The sequence below is a fragment of the Ambystoma mexicanum genome, unplaced genomic scaffold (genome assembly GCF_040938575.1).
Source record: "Ambystoma mexicanum isolate Mex_15411 unplaced genomic scaffold, UKY_AmexF1_1 Mex_scaf31, whole genome shotgun sequence".
In the NCBI taxonomy this organism is placed as follows: Eukaryota; Metazoa; Chordata; class Amphibia; order Caudata; family Ambystomatidae; genus Ambystoma; species Ambystoma mexicanum.
Genome location: NW_027182446.1, coordinates 267584 through 280350, shown reverse-complemented (window position 1 = coordinate 280350; position 12767 = coordinate 267584). Strand labels below are relative to the sequence as shown.

Genomic DNA, 12767 nt, shown 5'->3' with positions numbered 1-12767 from the left:
TGAAGTTTCAAGGCACAGCAAAATAGTTCCTACTGAATAGTACGTGATGTTCCATCCCGCTATTTGCTCCTGTCAGCAAGCATAGATGTAAAATCCCCCATTTGCTTTATTGGCCCACATTCTCTATAGTTGAAGGCCATTTGAAGTTATGCTGATTTGATCAATGTTAACACAAAGAAGCAAAATAGTACAGAAGCAATCAAGTTTTACGCTGATTATTTTATTCTTTACAATGAAATATGTATTAACAGAAAATAAATTACAAAAGTCATCAAGAAGATTAACTTCAAAGCAATGTCACTCAGAAGGAGGTTGGTGGGAAATGCAGGTCACCCCACAAGCCAACGCTGAATGCTCCAATGAGGATGACTTCTCTGCAAGTGTAGAGAGATGAAAAACGTAAGGAATGCATGCAATACCACCAAAATGTAACGTATGACAGCATGAACATATTAATCAATAATTTATTGGGTATTTATAATGCGCCTCTACAGGAAATGCATCAAGGCACATATATTTATAATAGTAATGTGAAATTCCAATGTACATGTCATCACAGCAAGCACAATCGTCTGCAAGTTCATGCCCAGGTTTTCTGCGGCAAATCGTACAATAAATTGTGAGCCTAATCTCACAGTTCTTGGGGTCTGTTCGCCTGAGGTGCTCCAGCGGAATAGGACAAAATTACTGTATACAAATTACCAAAAGACCTAAAATTCATACCACCAATCGCTCGAACTACAAAAAGTTTGAACCTTTTGTGGTATGTATTTATTGGTGGTGTCCATAAAAACAAAGGCTGCGGGGGTGTCCCCTACAATACCCCGCTCACTATACTATATAGTATAGTGAGCGGGGGACACCCCCGCAGCTGCCCAACAAAAAAAAAGCAAATGACCCTGTGGCGCTGGTTCCCGATCACGGAAGTGAAAGGGATCAGGCGTCTCAGGGTCCAGCCAGACGGAAGGCAAATTAAGGGGGTGGGGTCAGGGCGTGTTGGGGGTGGGGGTAGGGGTTTGCGCACATCGGGAATGTTCAGGAGAGAAATGATCAAAGATTATTTCTGGCAAATAATCTTTGGTGATATCTCCCTCCAACATTTCCTTTGAGGAAAAAAAAAAGAAAATCACACATTCTCTCCAGCACCCTGTTTCCTACAGTTCTGAAGTTCTTTTCTCCTTTGTTCTCTGTCCCAGGTGCTCGCACAATAATTGGAGCCTGTGAGTGCATTCTATGGGATATTGTTATTCCTATCCCATTAACTTAGTAAATGTCCACGAACCTCCCCAAACTAGAAACAGTTGAGCCACAGCTGCCCAGAGGGTGGAGAAAGGGATGCCAAGATGCTTACCAACAGCAGAGTGAGGCAGTGAAACGAAGTGTGGTGAGGAAGCCGTGTCTCCAGGTGTAACAGGTCCTCTGTTATGCAGGGGCAGCACAAACTCATGCGTCCCCGTACAGTTATAGCACCTGCACTATAGTAGTACACTGTAACGCCTCAGGGATAGAGGGTTAGGGTCTGTTGGATTAGATAGGCACAGGGAACTAGGGTAACCGGAAAGAGAATTAGGATGAGGGTGTGAAAAGCAAGGGGGAATTAGGGTAAGGAACACAGTACTTACCTGTAACTGTTGTTCTCCAGCATGGGTCTGGCATGGAATCACATGCTGAACCATATGCATAGGCTCGAATGGGGGCCCCCGTGAGCCTAGTAAGCACCACGTTGTGTTCCCACGCTGGGGCAGTGCCTTCACGGGTGGGAATATCGGAATAGTCCCTTGATGATCTCCTTGACTAGATGGTGCAAACAAAGCGAAGACTGTCCTGGAGCCCTGGTGTACAACAACAAGTTGGAAAGACTTGTGGGGCCGTGACCCTCAGGGAGTTAATCTTCTGCGATCGGCACCAGGTTGCAAAACGCTTCATTTGTGTCTAACACTTCAGAGCCCTGGCATTGGCGAGGACCTCCCTGCAATCCGCAGGCAGCTCCTAAACACCGAACTTGAATGCTGCAGGAGCAGGGCTTCAGGTTCAGCAATCCTGGGTCGTGGTGCAGGATTGCTCCTCCTTCCCTGGCAAGAAGATCCGCGACCACTGATAGCGCAGGGACACTCTTGGACGCCTGGCTTTCAGGATCCGAAACCCTTGACCGGGGTCCATTGCCATTGATCAATGTCATCCGCTCCATGAAGAACACAGCCCCAGACCTTGATGGTCTGTGTGCTCCATTCTACAAGAAATACGTCCTCACCTTGCCCCCCCCCCCCCATCTGGCCTCCCTTTTTAACACATTCTTGGAGACGGGCTGTACCACCCCTTCCATGGAGGACTCCCTCACAGTCCCGTTACTGAAACCCGGGAAGAACCCAGAACTTTGCTTGTCCTATAGACCCATCGCATTGATGAATGTTGATTCGAAAATCTTCTCGAAGGTCCTGGTACGTAGGCTTGCTGGAACCCTCCCACATCTAATCCACCCGGACCAAATGCGATTCATGCCAGGCCACAAAACCCTAGATAACACCAGGCGCACCTTAAATATTATCCGCTAACAGAGGGGGTGGCGATCCTGTCTCTTGATGCACATAAAGCCTTCGATCTACTCGACTTGGGCTATATGGTAAAAACATTGAAGCGTTTTGGTGTGGGACCAAGATGTTTGCAGTGGACTATGACAAATTATCAGCACCCCACCACGACACTCAGGATAAACGGCGTCAAATCGCCCAGGATCTAGATAACCAGAGGCACTCGGCAGGGCTGCCCCCTGTCCCCTCTCATCTTTGTGCTGTCCATGGAACCGTTCGCCGAAACCCGCTTGTCCAAGGTCTTGAGGTCAAAAACTAAGCCTACAAAGCCGGCCTATATGCTGATGACGTGCTATTGACACTAACCCACCCGGAAACCTCTGAGAGCCCTGTGGGAGGAGCTGGACAGCTTTAAAGCCGCATCAGGATTCTCCATCAACATCACGAAATGTACTGATATGGGTATTAACATCCCTAGGACCTTGGTGGACTCCCTGGTGGCCAGATTCTCTATTCCATGGGCCAGAACCCACCTCAGTTACCTGGGCATTCAACTCCCGAGTTCCATAAAGCGAACTTATAAGGTGAACTTCCCGCCCATGTTCAAAGGACTGCAGACAGACCTGTCCTCCGACTCAAAGGAGCCTTACATGATGCGATGGGAGCGAGACATAGGCAGAGAATTGAACGTGGAAAGCTGGAACCGCACCTGTTTGAGGACCCACAGGACCTCCAAATGTGTCACAAACAAGGAGGGGGCAATCAATCTTTGCTACAGATGGTACTTGACACCGGTGGTCCTACACAAGTGTAACCCTGCCATACCATCGCACTGTTGGAGAGGCTACACGGACACTGGAACGCTGTTCCACCTCTTGTGGACGTGCCCGAATGCTTCCGATGACGGGCCAGCTGGCGGACCTCTGTACGCACCTACTCACAGCTACAAAAATTTCAATAGCCAGGCTGTGGAAACTTCCTGAGGGCCCAGCAATCCCCATGTGGAGGACAAAGTGTTGGCACATTGCTGTAGCTGAAAAGATCAGTGCCTTACATTTTGGAAACAGAAGCAAGTTTTATAGCATTTGGTCCCCTTTCTTAAGACTATGCACAACAGTTCCCGGCATAACCAGGCAGCCACTGCCCCTCTGCTGGTTGGTAAAAGATGACTATCCCTAACGGGCTCAACGGGCTCTGAACCGCTGTTGCCTGACCCACCGCCGACCTTAGAGACTGCTCCCTCCTTTCTTAATAATCTAAAACTGAAGCTGCTTCCCTGCCGGTCCCCCTCGGACATGCCCCCCACCCGATTTAGTTTACCTCGCGCAAGGTTGTGTTTTGAATTCTTTTCACTGTTTTTCTTTGCATTATTATATGAATAATGTATAAAGCATCTAGTTGTTTGTAAAACTCCAATAAAAAGTCTTTTTGAAAAAAAAACATTCGGAGGATGGCAGCCAGAGGAGGGGGTTGGGGAGAGGGCAATCATTGGCTGGGGGCAGTATGACCCAGAGCTCAGTGAATGGTTTATAGGAGAAAGACTGTTTATAAACGCAAGTTAAAGTTTTTTCTTTTACTGGGGATTTCCAGCCTGATGACGGGGAATATTCACAAGCATCAGAATCCATGCCAGACTCCATGCTGGAGAAATGTTCCTTGACAACTTCTGCTCCTCCTCCAATTATCCCATGACTGTTCATACATCTCTGTGCTCATGAGGCTGTGTGCATCACACACACACACACTTCATTACCTTGACACTATGTTGAGACAAGAGACTGCCTAACACCTTACCCAGTGCGTGCTTCACTATTGTGCAGCATGCATATAACACATTAATTATGGCCATTCAGTGCGCAGAGACAGTTGTGACTCATACTAGTTACATTGGTATGCACACACATTATGCACTGATGAATAAACAGGGCTACTTAGCTTCCGCTTGTAGATCTAGGCGGGATTGTACATTCTGTGCTTGCATGACGTTCCAAGTGCCATTTCAGTAGATGGTGAAGGCACACACTAAAAAAACGAAGGCTGAAATGATTATGTCAGAGTGTTAGTGCACTCCAGGATAGATTACGTGTGGCTCGCCAGAAGTCTGCTGGGCTACACGACAGGGATCTCGCTCGAGACTATCATACACTCAGATCACGCACCCATAACCCTAAACCTGAAAATAAACTGACAACTTGCTGCCCTGCACCAAGTGGCAGCAGGGGGGGGATGCCAAAAGATCAGAGATATGTTTGCGCGGAACCAGGCCAAACAATTTCGACCAATATACGGCAGACTTCGAACAGGGGGAGAGGGAGAGATTTCGCTATGCACAACTGAGGCACTGGTTACTCCACTCGCCACGAAACAAGCAGGGACACGCAAGCTAACGCCCTTTGAAAAATACCTGAATATGGATCCCGGCGACAGGTCGCGTCCATATACGTGCACCTAAAAGCGGGTGAAGATCCCCCTCCGAGGCCCTATATGAAAAAATTATGAAATTATCCACGGGACACTCAATAGAAGAGAGCGAATGGTCGAAACTATGGGTGAGCATTCCCAAGCTCATGAGATCCCTCCAAATTCTGGAAATCTGTGTTAAACTGCTTTTCCATTGGCACCCAACACCCTAAAGACTCCACAAAATTAACCCAAGGGAATCGAAATTCGATTGGAGGGAATATGGAGGGGAGGGAACGTGGAGCCACATATGGTGGGACTGCCCCAAAATAGAGACATATTGGGAGAGCATACAAGAGGGTTCCACACAGACTGGTCAAGGTTATTGAAGTTCCTACAGGAATGATCTAGGGGTGCCTGATGTCCAAGGAACACGCACCTCTTGGGCATAGCAGGAAAGCCTGTAATCGAGCTAGTACAGGGGAGGTGACCAGAGGACTGAACAGAAGCATGCGGTGGAGCACTGACTCATGACACCAAGGATAACAAAGCCCGGAGATGGCACTTGAACACTATGGACTACCTTAAAAGCAAAGTGGGGGGAGGGGTTGGGAGGTTTTTTGCACGGTTACGGTTGAATTGTTCTTATTAAAAGTTACGTTAAAAAAAATATTCAACCGACCATTGCGCGGAAAAGGGGACTGGGGTGTGGCAGCGGAGTCAGGGCAGCGCGCCTCTACATTTAGAGGGGAAGTAGATTGTTCTGGTGAAAAAGGTTCTGTCTCCCGTCCCTCGCGTGGGACGCCCATGTAGTATGGAGGAAAGGGGATGGGACGTAAGAGTATCAGGTCACCCACACAAGCCAACGCTGAATGTTCCATTGAGGATGACTTCTCTGTAAGTGTAAAGAGATGAAAAACGTAAGGCTCAACAAAGATTGGGATGCATACAATAGCCACCAAAATGTAACGTATGATACCATGAACATATTTATCAATATTTCATTGGGTATTTATAATGCGCCTATAAAGCAAATGGTGTACCAAGGCACATATATTTATAATATTAATGTGAAATTCAAAATTACAATGTAAATGTCATCACAGTAAGCACAATGGTCTGCAAGTGCAGGCCCAGGTATCCCGCGGCAAATCACAAAATAAATTGTGAGCCTAATCTCACAGCTCTTGGGGTCTGTTTGCCTGAGGTGCTTCAGCACCCTTTTTACCACAGTTCTAAGGTTCTTTTCTCCTTTGTTCGCCGTCTTGTGAGTGAATTGTAGGTTTATGGGATATTTTTATTACCGTCCCATTAACTTAGTAAACTTCCACAAACCTCCCCAAACTAGAAACAGTTGGACCGCAGCTGCCCAGAGGGTGGAGAATGGGATGCCGAGATGTTTACCAACTGCAGAGTGATGCAGTGAAAGGGGGTGTAGCGAGGAAGCCGTGTCTCCAGGTGTCACGGGTCCTCTTGTCTGTAATGCATGAGCAGCACAAACTCATGCATCCCTGTAGGGTTATGGCACCTGCACTATAGTAGTACACAGGCTACTGTAACCCGTCAGGGAAGGAGAGTTAGGTAGAGGGTGTGGAAAGAAAGGGCTTTACAGAGAACATATTTACATACATTTATCAACCCAACCGAAGTTGGTACTCATGCTCATGAATATTCCCCGTCGTCGGGCTGGGAATCCTCGGTATAAGAAGTCATTGGTGAGGAGAGAAGGAGAGTGTGGAGTCGAAGATGACCCCCGAGGTTTTTGGCCATGCAGGTGGGACCGGGAAGAGGACCAAGAGAGGCCGGCCAGAGAGCAACAGGAAAGGAGGGGGCGGGTGTGCCGATGAGGAGAATCTCAGTCTTACTGGCATTAAAGCAGAGGTCATTGGCGGCACAACACTGTGAGTCAATGAGGTTACAAGCCATACAGTAGTCGTCAATGTTGCCTGCAAGAGAGAAAAGTGTAACTGGGTAAATCACTGCTTAATTCTATAACTCGAGTGTTGATAATTTCTTAAATATACTCGTATAAACAAACACATGCACATCTTTCCTAGTGGCAGCACATTATCGTTGGCTACATAGGGTATGCCTTACACTAGAGGGAATCTTTACATTTTGTATACAGGTTTGTACGGTCGAAGTAAATATAGCAGTAAAGAAATGTACAAAACAATTAATTCCAGTTACAAATTGGGGAAACTTGGATTCAGACATGGGAAGATAAAGTCGTCAGTACATGACAATTACATTACAGGAGACCACATTAAAAGATCTGTTATGTGTTCTCACTGGAATTCTGCATTACCTCCATAGCAATGTGGTTTCTGAAGTCATCCAAATCACTAGTTTTTGTTGGCACATCTTTTAGCTCTCCACCGCAAAGGTACGTCTCGGCAAACTGAGAAGAAAAGAAAGGACGTTTTCTGAGTTGGCAATTGCACATAAATGTCAAATGTTGAAATGTATAGCACATTCTTACTTTCAAGATTAAAGGTCCACAGTTGAAACCATCCTGTTGCGTTTCATGTGCGCAGTGTTCTACTTTCCAGGAACAAGGTGTTAGATTCTCTGGGAAGTGGCTCCTCAAAAAGTTTCTGTAAAGATAACACTACATCTTAACACATATGCTAAGTAATTTCACACCATTTAATAATGGTTTCACCAAATAACCATGTCAGAGGTCCCCATGGATTTCAAAGCTTGCAGCATCACACTTCCTTTTTACTTATGAAACTCAGGATTTCATTTCAATTGAAGACATAATGAAAGCAGACTGTTCATGTCTCCAGGCAATCTACACATGTGGTGTTATGATTTGGCATGCAACATCTAAGTTACAATCATCTGGTGGCCTTCAGAATTTGACTCATATGTACTCACTATTAGTTAAAGTAGTAGATCATGTTTCCAAATAGGTTTTCCAGTTACAAACCCAAAGTCCTAACAGGTCTTCAGCAGAATACCTGTAAGTTATGTTATGTTACTTGGCACTTATATAGTGCCTTATATATAATTGTTATGACCTCAAAGCGCTGGTAGGTTGAACGCCCTCGGGAACCGTGGTTCAAGTGAGTCGAGAGAGATGGTGTTGTATGGTGCGTGTGTGCATCAGTTATGTGTGCAGCTGGTGTGGTTGTTGTATATGAGCTGCTTTCTAGCGATAGGTGTGATGCTGGAGAAGTCAGTTGGATGTGTGCAGTCAGGTGGGTGGACACTCAGACTGAGTTCTGGCTGTGTTAGGCCTGAGGATTAGGCCTGAGGAACGCCTATGTGAACATCTAGGCTGGAATGTGCTCAGCTAGTTGCATTTTATTAGGGTGATGAGGTGTTCATGGGGTTGTATTTATAGTTGTGTTCTAGTTGAATGATGGATGTATTGTAGAGTGTAAGAGCAGTGGTGGGATATGGTGGTTATCTGTAGAGGCGTCAGATACACGGCACGTGGACAAGACAGTAGGGACATACAAACAGGCGTCAAGGTATTCCTGCAGTGGCCGCATCCGCAGCCTGCACAGTCGAATGAGGTAAATGCATGACAACATCATGCCGAGAAGGGATTTCATGGACCCATCCTTGCGATCTTCAGGGTCAACAAACGTTGCACCCTGCACAGGATGGCCACTATCCTCTCCTCCGATTAGAAGACCGCTCGGATTTCTTCTTACAGCTGGGTGACCAGGGCTCACCCAACTGGAGCCACTTGCTCAGCCGATAGCGACGGTCCTTCGTGGTGCGGGGCACCATATCCTTGCAGAACGCACAGGCCTCCTCCACGTGCGTCAGGTCGGTATGCATGCAGTAGAGGCACAGGGGAGTGCCCATCGTCTAGGAAAATGTTCCGTAGTCCACATCCCAGGAAAATCCTGAACAGAGGTGTCGAGTCTCCTCTATCTTCAGCCATGTCCACTATAGCACGAGAACCCCCAACACTTGAACGTACAGTAAAAATCTGAAGATGGCTGCCAGAGGAAGGGCTTAGTTAGAGGGCAGTTGTTGGCTGGGGGCAGTATGACCCAGAGCTCAGTCATTGGTTGTTAGGAGAAAGACAGTTCAGAAATGAAACTGAAACATATTTTTTCTTTACCGAGGATTCTCAGCCGGGCGATTGGGAATATTCATGAGCATGTGAATCCATGCCAGAGAATGGTTTTACAACATAATCTACTTAACTTACAAATAATACTTACCTCCAGTTTTGCAGAATCCTGCGACTGTGTTGACCCTCTTCCCCCATTGGATCAATTAGAAGACGTTTTCTGTCCTTCAAGGCAATAATCTGCACATTAAAAAAATTGTATGTTCGGGATGCACACACCATACACACTAACTAGTGGAAACAACTCCACCGCCCTAATTTGTTTAAGATTAAAAAGGAATTTTACCACAAACATCCAATGATTCCCAGTATTGTAGGGACATAACAGCTCATCACTGTTCTGCAGTGGAAACTGAAAATGGGGAAAAAAGAGTTACAGTTCATAATCACATTACAAAAATGTGTACATATTTTCTTGTTCCATTGCCACCCGAGCACAGCATGTGAAAGTGAAATACCTTTTTGTACGAGGCGTTTCTGTAGCGTCCGCCAAGTATACTGGTTGATACACAGGAAGAGATGGCCTGGAACTTTGCCTGTTTCACACTGAGTACATTAAAAAAGGTTTAAAAATTCAGTTCCCTATCATGGCCATCTCCATTTCAGCCATGTATTTTGTGGTCAATAAAGTAACTTTTACAAATTACATCTTTTAGGCAATTCATTTTTAAAAAGGTGAAGAAAAGCCTCAAACTCCACTGTTATGCATTAAATCTCCAGTTCATTAAGTTGATCCTCTTTTATCACTGAAAACAATAGTATTCAAATATCAATGAGGGAATGGCTACAATATCAATAGAGGTGCTGGAAAACCGGGGCTCCTGCTGCTCCTCGATTTATTGGCCGCTTTTGACCTTGTGGACCATAATACCCTCTGCCATCACCTCTCGATTGCAGCCAACGTCTCCCCCAAAGCCTGTGAATGGATCACCTCATTTCTACAGAAAAGGGCTATGAAAGTTCTCTCAGACTCAGCCTGTGCCTCACCAAGTCACATCACATGTGGAGTGCCGCAAGGCTCCTGCATCGCGCCTACCCTCAACAACCTCTTCACGAGGCCCCTTTTCAACCTGCTTGACTCCTTGGGCATCTCATACACAAATTATGCTGATGACACCAAGGTGCTCATTCCCCTCATGGGTGATTACGAACTAGACAAGACCACCCTTAACTCCATCTATAGCACCATCCAAGCATGGATGGCAGAAAACTGGCTGTGTCTCAACAGCGACAAAACTGAGCTTCTGCTGATCGGCTCACCTACCATCTTGGCTAACCTTGACAAAACTACTGCTCTTTCACTATCGACAATATACCCATAGCTGTGTCCCATACAGTCAAAACCCTGGAAGTCTACTTACACTTCAATCTCACCATGAACAGGCAGGTCAACGCCATTGCCTCCTCATCCGCCTACTACGCTAAACTGCTCAAGGCAGCAAGACCTTACCTAACTACTCAGAATTGCCTCACCATTGCCAGGGCCACTATCGGCTTGAGACTGGACTATTGCAATGCGCTGCTCGGAGGAACTTCAGCCAAACTCCAAATTGTCCAGAACAATGCCCTTAGGGCCGCTAAAGGATTCCCCAGAAAGGACCACATATCAGACCTCAGGAGACAAGTCTACTGGCTCCCCGTTAAACAGAGAATCATCTTCAAAATCCTATCCCTCGCACACAAATGCCTACATGATCTGGCACCCCCCTACCTGGCGCAACGCGTAGCCATACCCACTTCCGTTAGGCTGTCCAGACTAGCCTATACTAACATGATCACCAAACCCATAACACGCAGAGTACGTGCAGGCGGCTCCAGCTTCCCAGCCATCGTTGCTGCCCACTGGAATGCCCTACCCTCGCACATTAGGGGAATTGACACCCACACAGCGTTCCGCAAAGCCATCAAAACAACACTATTTGCCTAACTGCTGTCGTCAACTCCCAAGCAAGCGGTTACCTTGTACAGTACTGTAACCTAACTTGAACACCCTAACTGTACTCTGTAACCTTGCTCATATGCTGTAACTAAGTAACCACTGCAAGTTTTTCAATCTTGCTTACGTACACTTTCCTGTAACAAGCGCCTCAATGCCTTTGGGCTGCAGTGCCCTCTACAAATGGAAATAATAAAGTCAAGATGGTGATTTAGGATTGCAAAAAAGTAACCTGTTGCATCTCAAGTTTGGCTTCACAATAATATTAATATTGCATTGAATATAGCATTCCCTCCTAATGAAGGGAGGGAGAGTAAATGGTTGGCAGCAGTGCACTACCTCGAGCACAGGAAGTCATCTTACCAGCCATGAACGCAACCTTGACAATGCGGTGATACATATTCACAACCTGGATGCATTTTCAGTATCAGAACATGCAAATAGGCATCGATAACCTATACACAGATAGAGAAAATGTCATATTAAGTACCTATCACTTTTACAATATTTCACACAAACAAATACAGATGTGCACCGAAAGCTTAATTCACTTTCACCTTCTCTCTTATGGCGCAAATAACACAAAAAATATGATGAATAATTTTTGTAACCTCACTGTAATTAGACATCTTTTTTCATAATAATTTTACATCATGCATATCTCAATTTTTGTGTGCACCTATCGATTTGATGTTTTTTACCCTCATTCTTTTCGCTATGCAATTCTTTTAAAGTAGTAATGACCTCAGAATTCAATAAACATTTTTAAATCTAAAACAAAATCATAACACAGAAAAGCAAAAACACACAACCTACCTCTTCTGAAATCCATCCTCTGTTTTGTAATATGTGTAGTGATGTATCGTAGATCTTGTGCGGCCCAACCATTGCTTCCAGACGAGGTGGGAAAGATGTACCACTACAAGGCTTGTCTGAGAACGGAAAACAAATCTATTGGGTGTACATGTTTTGCATTACCTTACCAAGGAACAATACAGTAACAGAACCAGCAAGTTGGGGCATTGACAACCCCAAATAGCTAGAAAATGTAAACTCACCCCCTTCATGTTCTACACGTGTGCTAATCTCTGTTTCCAATGATTCTATCGCATCCTCTCCTGTCTGCATTTCCTCAGCTGTGTTGCTGTCCTCTGTATTACCTGGAACTTGCATATCCTGATGGTCTGCAGCTGTGCTATCCTGCTGAGTCACTTTGTCTCTAAACAGCTTTATATGATTAATATTAATCATTTTCCTCAAGTCTTGTCCTTCCATCGTTGTTAGGTACACTTTCTTTCCCTCCAAAGACCTAATTATGTAAGGTCCAAGGCACTTAGTTCCCAGTACACCACCTTTGCGACTTTTATTCCTGGCGTTCAATAAAAGTACCTTGTCACCAACGTTCACAGACATATTTCCGCTCCTCTTTAAAACTCTTTTCTTATAAGTGTCCTGTTGAATACGTTGGGCGACACCAACATTCTCTGCTACTCTTGCTCTAGTTTCCTTTCTTTTTACATCTTGCTCTTCTTTGCCTTTAACGTAATCACTCTCTTCTGCCATTAAAATCTGATCCAGCTTAAAATAAAGTATTGTTACACAACTTATTTAGTACTTTATGTCAATAGTTAATGATGTATAATAAAGACATGCTACAAATGGTAATCAAAATGGCAAGGTTATTTAATGCAACAGCCCAGATTAGGTTCACTGCCCGGGACGGGTACAGTGAAGTCAGCAGTCTTGCTGAAGCCAAATCAAAGCAAATGTGCTGCACTTGACTCACTGCAGCATTACTTCAATG

At 45.4% G+C, this 12767-nt stretch overlaps 1 protein-coding gene across 4 annotated transcripts in view; it reads right to left on the bottom strand.

Annotated features, from left to right (window-relative positions):
- Positions 1–209: 209 nt before the first annotated feature.
- LOC138557992 (uncharacterized) overlaps positions 210–12767 on the bottom strand; it is a 40793-nt gene continuing 28235 nt past the window's right edge. For 2 of the 4 annotated variants that reach the window (XM_069642644.1, XM_069642643.1), the window contains 9 exons: positions 12022–12541; positions 11780–11895; positions 11327–11418; positions 9486–9573; positions 9314–9379; positions 9119–9207; positions 7411–7525; positions 7237–7329; positions 211–6874 (listed from right to left, as the gene is read on the bottom strand). In XM_069642644.1, the coding sequence (XP_069498745.1) occupies positions 6638–6874; positions 7237–7329; positions 7411–7525; positions 9119–9207; positions 9314–9379; positions 9486–9573; positions 11327–11418; positions 11780–11895; positions 12022–12541 (1416 nt within the window). In that variant the 3' untranslated portion in view covers positions 211–6637. Of the gene's footprint in view, positions 6875–7236; positions 7330–7410; positions 7526–9118; positions 9208–9313; positions 9380–9485; positions 9574–11326; positions 11419–11779; positions 11896–12021; positions 12542–12767 lie in introns of all 4 variants that reach the window. The other 2 variants (XM_069642645.1, XM_069642646.1) reach the window with 2 other exon arrangements.